This window comes from Urocitellus parryii, chromosome 4 (assembly GCF_045843805.1).
Source record: "Urocitellus parryii isolate mUroPar1 chromosome 4, mUroPar1.hap1, whole genome shotgun sequence".
Lineage (NCBI taxonomy): Eukaryota > Metazoa > Chordata > Mammalia > Rodentia > Sciuridae > Urocitellus > Urocitellus parryii.
Genome location: NC_135534.1, coordinates 204,087,334 through 204,096,357, shown reverse-complemented (window position 1 = coordinate 204,096,357; position 9,024 = coordinate 204,087,334). Strand labels below are relative to the sequence as shown.

Sequence of the window (9,024 nt, the reverse complement as noted above, 5' to 3'; positions counted from 1 at the left end):
ATAAGTGGTCAATAGCATGCCAACTGGATTTCGAACTCAGTTCTGCTGGTTTCAGGACAAGTGATCTTAGCCATGTCATACTGAAATCCCTCCCCATTGGCAGCACCAGAGCCTCAGTGTTCCAAACTGAGCCTACACTGCCAATATACACCAGAGCCAGGATTCTAATTTGGGCTTGTTTCACCCGAAATTTAGCATCCTGTGTTGGTACCATGATCTCTGCTTTGCCCAGACACCATTGGGGAAATGAGGGAAGGGAAACTTCCTGGGTTCCCAGCCTTCAGGCTGCAGAGAGATAAATGGAGCTAAGCCTGGCAGCAAGGCCCACCCTACTTCCTGTCCGAGAGGACTGAGGCTGAGGTTATTCTCGGTCACAGCTGAGGAGTCACCCAGGCCTTGGGATATCCTTGACTGGCTCCCTCTGAAATTACCTCCTGGGTTCAGGTAGCCAGGCCCAAGCAGGATTAATGAGAACACACCCCCTGTGCTTGTGGACAGCACAGTGTAGCACTCAGCACTCAGGTCAAGGGATTTAAATCCTCTATGACTCTACTTCCCTGCCTGTAAAAAAGGATACAAAGAAGCATGGGGATCTACTATTATAATTTTTCTCCAATCTGGCTGTTATGTCTAAATTATGGGACCAATGAGAGAAGCATGGATGACCCACCAGTGTCACTGGGAAGCAGGAAGAAACCAGAGATGGGAGTCCTCATTCACACGTCTAGACATAACACATGCTCCAGTCCTGCCCAATCTGCCCATGTCTCAGAATCCTCCTCTCATTTCTCCATGCTGAAGTCCTGCAGCCAGCCCTTCTTGCTCTGATCACAACAGACCCCTCACCCACCTGTTTTCCATCTTCTCCCTTCCAATCACCTGAAGCCAGAGCAAGCTTCTTACCAGAAAAAGCAAGTCCTACAGGTCAAAACATGTTGGTGGTTTCCTTCTTACACTGGTCTACTAGACTGGCAGATCAGGCTGCTACAGGCCTTTTTTAGCCTCATCGCTTGCCCCTCAAATCACCACAATGCAGCCAAAGAGGTACTGGTAACTTCCTGTGAGCACCATGCAGTATGCCAGGCCTGTGGTGGATTTCTGCCTGCATCCTGTCCCACCCAATGCATGCATCCTGAGGATGGCTTCGGTTGCTTTCTGCAGGAACCCTTCTCTCTGAGTCTCCTTCCATCCCCGCATGCCAGGTGCCTCCTTTGAGATCTCCAGCTCCCTCTATGTCTCCTACTACAGTTCTTATTCACCACATTTGTTACTGCTTATATCCAGGTCCGCTTTTCCACAGGTCTTAAGCTTGGAGGGGTCAGTGAGGGCGAGACTACCAGGCTCCCCATTGGGTCCCTGCTCAGAGTAGTGCCCCTAAACATTTGGGAACTGGAAGAATGAGTTACAAAATACAGAGAGCCTTGGGAAACCGAAGTTCCTGAAGTTGCTCCATCCCCAGAACAGTTAATCTAGCCAGTGACACTATTTAAGAAACTATAGGACAACAAAAGACTTAGATAACATCAAGGAATGAGATAAGCTGGGTCACAAGGCTGCTTGATGAACTGCTTCAAGTCACCTTCACGGCAGGCGTAGCCTTTGCAGACACTTCGTAAGAAACCAGCTTCTAGGGCCACCTCTCTGCGTGTCAGTTTTCTGAGAAATGGGACTCGCTCTCCTCAGAGCCTACTTTAGTGCTCAATGAACTAAAATCTGGCAGGACCTTGGAAGGCCGTGCCATTCACAGTTTTCAGACTGTTTCTCCTCGTCATTGTTTCTTCTTTTCTTCTGCTCCCGCTCTCCTCTCTGCCCTGCTAGCCGCTGCTCCCCGCCCCGCGACCTCCCACTGCCTGGCCTGGGCCCCTCTGACGGCCCCTCCGCTCCGCCCTGCCCGAGGAGGCGGGCCCGGCAGCAAGGCGCACCAATAGGGGCGGCTCAGCCTCCAACGAGTCCCGCCCCACACCACCGTGCACCAATGGTGTTCCGCGCTCGCCCCGCCGGGCCGCCAATCGCGGGCGGGCTGGGCCGCCGACGCCCCGCCTGCCGCGCGCGGCGGCCACTCGGCGGGCGGCCGAGCAGGGCCTCGGTAGTCTCGGAGCGGCTCGGCGCGGCTGGGTGCAGCGTCGGGCTCAGGCGGCCTCGTCGGGGGCGCAGGCGACGGCACTGCTGCTCGCCAGGTGCCGAGCAGAGGCGGCGGGCGAGGCGAAACCACCGGCCGGGCCGGAGGGCGCCTCGGTTTCGCCGGGGCCCGCGGCGCGGGTCCCAGGACCTAGGAGGAGGCGGCGCCCCTGGCTGCCCGGTGCTTGCCCGGAGGAGGCCCGCGGGCGGACGTTCCCTACCGCAGCGTCCCCGCCCGCCTCCCGGAGAGGCCGCCAGAGTCCCGGCAGTGCTGTGGGTGCCCTCCGCCACCACCCCTGGCCTCACCTGCGCGGGCCGCCTGGCACCAGGTGCGGGGGCGTGTGCGCAGCGAGGGCACCTCCCCCGTCGCCAGCGGGGCGGGGGCGGGGCCGGGGCCGCCCGCCACCCCTAGTCTCACCGGCCCGCCCGGCCCGCGGCGTCAGCTCCCCGAGGCCCGCGGCTCGGGATGCTGCAGGTCCGCGCCGCCGCTCGCGCGCCGCCCGCCACACTAGCGCCTGCCTCCTGGGCCATGCCCTGCTGTTTACATGCTGGTGAAGCCCCCGGCCGCCCCGGGCCCCTCCGAAACCCGGTTGCCCGAGGGTGAAGCCGGCGCCCGCGAACTGGACTGGTACTCCGACCTGGGGCTCCGGACTCAGATCCTTGATCGCTCGGCCGCCTCCGCCACCATCTGGGCGGTATCCGGCTCTGGGGTTTTGGAGGAGGGGGTGTGTTGTAAGGAAAGGAATCCTGGGGATTTCTACCCCTTCCCTTTTATTTGGCCTTCGGGGCCTTAGACTCAGGGAACTCGCCCATGGCTTTCTTGATGAAGAAGAAGAAATTCAAATTCCAAACCACTTTCACCCTGGAGGAGCTGACGGCCGTCCCGTTCGTGAACGGAGTCCTCTTCTGCAAGGTCCGGCTGCTGGATGGCGGGGATTTTGTCAGCTTGTCGTCAAGGTAGGAGCTAGAGCGTTCGTGCCTGCAGGGGATGGGGGTGGTGCTGGCAGGGATCTAGTCATTTGGCAAGTGTGGAAGCCCCCCTGGGGCATTAGGTGTTTGGGGCAGGTTTGCACAAGGCAGAACCTGGCCTAAGTAAGTTGGTAGAGTGACAGTCACCAGTCTGCAGGTGACCAGCCAGATACCTGGGGTTCTGTTTTTTCAGGCCCTGCATGCAGCCCTGTAGGCCCATTCTGCAGACTTGCATATAGAGCCCAGTAGGATTTGGGCCTTGAAGGAGTGGGTAGGGAAGGGGTGTTCCAGGCTACCTTGCAGTCCAACTGGCTAGTGGGGCTGTTATATGATTTAGAGACCCAGCCAGCCACAGGTTCTCTGGCTTTCCACTGTGGCTGGGAAGGCCGGGTTGCAGGCACCCCCCAGTCTGGCTGGAGGGTGGTGGCTGGATTTTGGCCAGTCCAGCCTCCTCTGAGTGACTGTCCTCCTCTGGCTTGAGCTGGGCTACTTTGCATTGCAAAGGCTCTTGTCAGGAGGCTGCTGCCCAGTGTGAAAGAAGGGGCAAACCAAGAGAATGGTTTGATCCCCAGCCTGTCAGGTCTAGCTGCCCAGTTTATTGCTGAATGTCACGGAACTCCAGGATGTTACTTGCTGACTGGGACCACCTGGGGTCTCACAGTTCTGGCCTGTCCAGAGAGATCCTTAGAGTTCTAAAGATGGGGATTCGAATCCTGGCAGTTTCTGGGCTCCCTTTTCATCTAGGAAATTGGGCCTGATACAGGTCTCATCCAGAGTAGATAGAATGGGATGCAGGGCCTGGCCCATGGCCTGGGACACTTGCTCCCCCCACCCTGTCTGCCCTTTGCTCTTCAGGCCTTGTGGGCCTGTTAGCTGCAGCTGCCTCACTATTCAGAGATGGAGATGAGTGTTACAAATGGAGAAACTGAGGCCTAGAAGGAGGAAGTAAGTGGCTTTCCAGGGAACTTGCAGGAAGCAGTGTCAACTGTTTGGAGACCTGTTGGATGAATCTGGAGGTGGAGTGCTCTCCAAGTGGGAGGTGGGGAAGAAGAGGGGAGCTGCAGACCTAACCAGATTTTGGAATCTCTGGTCCACACAGAGTGGGATACCTCTTCTGTGCACTAGCTCCCTGTTCTGGGAGCTACTTATCTGAGGAATTTGAACAAGGGCTGTCCCTTGTGGTGGGGGTGGCAGCAATCCTTGGTTGCCTGGGAAGCCTGTGATCCTGCAGCCACCCCACACAGTGCCTCGTGGTTTCAGAGGGCTGTGCTCAGAGCTAGGGCCTGGAGTTGGCTACTTATTGGCTGGGTGACCTTGGGTGAGTTACCCAGCCTTTCAGATCACAAGAGCCAGCAATTGTTGCTGAGCTCCTTGTTTTGCTAGCACCTGTCAACACCTTGTCATGGAGCAGAGGTAGAGGCCAGGGCATAGGATTATCATTGGGCCCATAGGATTATCATCCCCATTTTACTGAGGAGAAAACTGAGGCACAGAGTGAATGATTTGCCTGAGTTAATAAAATGGAACGTAGATTCAAACTCAGGATTGCTTTTAACCATTACCCTGTTGTGCCCCAGAGCCTCAGTTTCCTTTTTTGTAAAATGGGTTATAAGGGGGATAGATTATGTATGTACTGTGTCTGGTCTGGAAGATTGATGCAGCAGAGGGGTACAGCAGCCCAGGTCTTAGGGGGACATCCCCATGGAATCAGCAGAGTGCCTACTGTGAGCCAGGATGGGGACAGTATCTTGAATCCCAGGGAGGAACTCATAATGAGTCCCAGCCTGAGGTCTTGCCTGGCCTCCCAGGCCCTGTAGCCAGTCTCACTCTACCCGTCAGCCTTTCCGTTGTGTGCTAAGCCTGCCTCCTCATCCAGGAAGTATGGAAAGTTCCAGGTCTTAGCCCACATGGTCTGGATTTCACCTCTATTTTCCCTTCTCTTCTGGCAAGAGGCCTCAGATTCCCTGAACCCAGCAGAGCCCAAACAGCTTTTCCCAGCTCTCATCCTGGATGAAATCTGAGTGGGGAGGAGCTGACATTGAGGCCCACAAGGTGCTGGGTTCCTGTTTGCTGCTGGGCAGGTGTGACTGGAGAGAGCAATGATATTGGAACCAGAACCCAGTTTAGAACCACTTTGGCTTTGGCTGAGCTTTTTCCCAAGAGATGGGGGCTTCTGGGTTCCTCCTCCTTCCACCCACACCCCATCCAACCTGGTCTCTAGCCCAGAAGCCCTGCCTCACAGGCCACTCCTCCAAACCACCAGGGCCCCATTGTTTACAAGTTGGGGTAAGAACTGGGGTGATTGGACCTGGTTAGATCCTGGGCCCAGATCCAGTAGTGCATTCCCCCCAACCCCAGGGACCTTTGAGATGGCTCAGAGCCAGTGTTGGCAGCATGGGCTCTGTCACAGTGAACTGCCTGAGGCCCCACCCTGCAGCACCCGCCCTCCTAGCCAGAGTGTTTCCCTCTGTGTTGGGTGCCATGGCAACAGCTGGGAACTCTGCGCTGCCTGACCCAATTTGAACAGGTAGAGCAGGTGGTACGCTGGGGCTGGGCCATTCCCCAGCCTTATCATTCCGACACCTCCTGTGAACAGTAATCCTCACAGCCACCACATTGGGAGCCCCGTGCAGTGTGCCAGGCCCTGTGCTGAGTATTTTGCAAGTGGTATCCCCATTAATCCTTTGCCATCTGGAGGGGCACTGAGATCAGATAGAAGTCACCAGGTGGGAAATGGCAGTTGGGGAAATTCTTTTATCATGGTTAAAGTCCTTCTGCCTGTGTGTATGCTGCATGTCAAGGAGCTCCTCAAACGCACAGTCAGTTGAATCCCCATAACTACCTTGTGAGCTGAGGGCACTGTCCTCACTATGGATGAGGGTGCCGGGGTCAAGGGAGTTGAAGGGACTAGGCCTCTGTCACTCAGCTAGAGACGAGCTGAGATAGGACTTGAATTTCAGCAGGTCTGGCTCCAAAACCCTGTCCTGCTATGGTGGCAGTGGGTGAGGAGCAGCTAGAGACCCATGTGACATTCAGACCTTTAAAGAAGGCTTTTTTTCAATAGATAAGGTGGTACAGGAAAGTCCAGATCTGGGTAGTGTAGAGGAACTGAACTAGATCAGGGGAGCACAAGATGAAGAGTTCTCAGGACCCTGAGGCAGGGGTGGGACTGGGGTCACTGGATTTGGGAGCAGGAAGAGGCTAGCACAGGGGCATAATGGGTTCCAGCCTGAACACCTCCCAGATGGAGGGATCCAAGTATGTCTGGGAGGCTTTTCTGGGGTGCAGCGAGTGGGGCCCCAGAGGGATGCAGAGGTCCCAGCCAAGTCTGAGTCAGAAAGTGGCCAACCTGTCCCGAGGTGGAAGAATCTCAAACATTCTGAGAGGGTTCTGCTCCCAGCTGGCATGGGTCCTTTAGCTTGCCCCACGCACATGGCTGGCAGTGCCAGAGGAAGGGAGTGCATTGTTTAGCCAGTGGGTGGGGAAACTGAGGCCTAGGGCAGAGCAGTGACTTGTCAGGGTCACTTCATAGGAAGAGCAAACGTGAGGAGACTGGCCTGGCCCTGACTTCTGTGCCCTGTGCCTCAGTACCCCTCAAAACACAAGCCCTGCCTGCCTATTGTGGGCATGGCTTTGTGCCCACTGGGATGGGAGGCCCTGGAGAAAGGCCTTGGACAGGTCAGCTCTGCAGACGGAGGTCCTGTGTTTAGGCCCAGCCCTGGGGAGGCCAGGCAGGCTTGGTCTTTCCTCACATGTGCCATACACTTGGCCAGAGCCCACTGGCCTTGCCCACTCTCCTTGAAAAAAGCTGCAGAATGCCACTTGAGGCTACCACTGTTCGAGCCTGCTCTTAGGGATATCTTGGTGTGGAGCTCTGGGAAGGCAGGATGGAGAAGGATTCTCAGATCTGTCCCGAGGGGCTGAGGGGAGCAGGGACAGAGCCCTGGGCTGTGGAGGCTCAGACTCTGGGAAGGGAGGAGGGGCCAGCAGACAGGTTCCATTCTACATTTTTTTAAAAAAAAGTTTTATAGTTGTAGATGGACAACATGCCTTTATTTTATTTATTTATTTTTTTATGTGGTGCTGAAGATCGAACCCAGTCTCACACATGCTAGGCAAGCACTGTGCCACTGAGCTACAGCCCTAGCTGTAGCTGATTCCACTTTTTAAAAAATATGTTATTTTTATTTATGTTTTTTAGGTGTAGATGAACACAATACCTTTATTTTTTAAGACCTTTATTTTATTTATTTATTTTTAATGTGGTGCTGAGGATCGAACCCAGTGTCTCACGTGTGCTAGGCAAGTGCTCTACCACTGAGCTACAGCTGCAGCCTCCATTCCACTTTGACCCAGTATTCACCATTGGTCCTGGGCTTCCAGAGATGAGCAGGACCAGACCGCCCTGTTCCTGTGAACTCCCAGTGGGTGGGGCCAGTGTGCCTGGCGGGCATCATGGGAACTCTGTAGCCTAACAGATGTGGGGAGTCTCCTCTTGGATCCCATTAGCCCCTGGCAGACCAGCTGGGGAGGCGTTTCTGTCCAGGCATCTGTCCACTTATTATCAGGTGTCGAGTGAGCGCCCATCCAGGTTGGCATGGTCCTGGCCCTCACATAGCTCACTGTCTCATGACAGGGTTCATCAGTGCCATAGGGAGGATTTCCTCAAGGAGGGAGTGCTGCATGGGAGCCCCCAAGGCTGCGTGGTGTGGCCTGGAAGAAGTGGGAAGACTGTGGACTGGAGGGCCCTGGCCCGAGGCACTGCCTCTTGAGAGGATCAGGCAGGGCACTTTCGTGGGTTGCGGTACGGGGAGGGAAGGAAAGGGATAGAGTAAGTGATGGAAAGGATCCAGGCTGCTGGCTTTGGGAGTCCTCTGAGGGGCAGGTGAGCAGTGTGGCCTGCTTTGCCCACTAGGATGGTAGCTCTTAGCTGCCAGGTGGAGATGATGGAAAGGGGCTTGGAGAGAGAGGTGGAATGCTGGTCCAGCCCTGGGCAGGGGTGGCAGGCAGAGTGGGGAGGGGGTTCTTCACCCTAGTGGCCCAGCACCATGCCTAGTGCGTGGAAGGTGCTAGAAGATGGACATTCAGAGTAAGCACAGGGGCACACGTAGCCGGGGTTCTGTGGAGCCATGCAGTGCTCCAGGAGTTGTTGATCACATAAAAATCCTGACTTTCAGTTTCTTTCAAGTTGGGAGATCTGACAGCAGTGCTGCCTGGCTGTTTGGCTTAAGGGAATTTGCAGCTGCCTCCTCACGTGGGCTCCTGCCCAGGGTTCCTCTGACCCCACCAGTACACCCTTGGGTTCCTGGTGTGATCTTCGTCCCTTGTTTTACCTGGACAAGCCTAGACCCTGGGGCCCCTGTGGAAGCCTTCTGTATGCAGGCATGGGGACAGAGAGGCCTATGGAGAGAAGTCCTTCAGGCGGGGAAGTGGTCAGGGCCAAGCTAGTAGGCCACAGAGGCCAGAAGGGTCAGCAAAGTCATGGCACCAGGTCAATTGCCAGCTCCCTTTAAGGTCACATCAGGCTGCTGGTAGCCAAGGTGAGACCTGAAGCTGCCCAGTCTCTGCCTGGCCTTAATGTCTGCTCCTTGGACCTGACTTTTGATGCCAGCTGGCCACATTGTTAGCAGGTGCCAGCCTGGCAGCAGCCCTGACCCAGGTCACCAGGCTCCGTGGAGCCAAAGCTGCTCTCTAAGTCCTGTTCCTTGCTTGAAGCTCCATTCTGGGAGATGCTCTGGCCTGGGGTTCTTAAGCAGCAACCATACTGCTTGCATGGGGGTGGCCGGAGGCCCGGAGTGACTTTGAGCCCTCTTAGTACCTGGGAGTCCTAACTTGCTTCCAAGGAGCCCTGCATATGGGTACTGGGATAGCTGCTGGCAAGTCTGTGTACAGACCTTAGGAGCCTGTGACTCTGGTGGAGTGGAGACCTGGCAGTAG

The 9,024-nt window shown here is 56.0% G+C and overlaps 1 protein-coding gene across 1 annotated transcript in view; it reads left to right on the top strand.

Moving 5' to 3' along the window:
• Positions 1–2,632: 2,632 nt before the first annotated feature.
• Eeig1 (estrogen-induced osteoclastogenesis regulator 1) overlaps positions 2,633–9,024 on the top strand; it is a 32,504-nt gene continuing 26,112 nt past the window's right edge. The window contains exon 1 of the mRNA XM_026386469.2: positions 2,633–3,075. Coding sequence (XP_026242254.1) covers positions 2,930–3,075 — 146 coding nt within the window. The 5' untranslated portion in view covers positions 2,633–2,929. The remainder of the gene's footprint in view (positions 3,076–9,024) is intronic.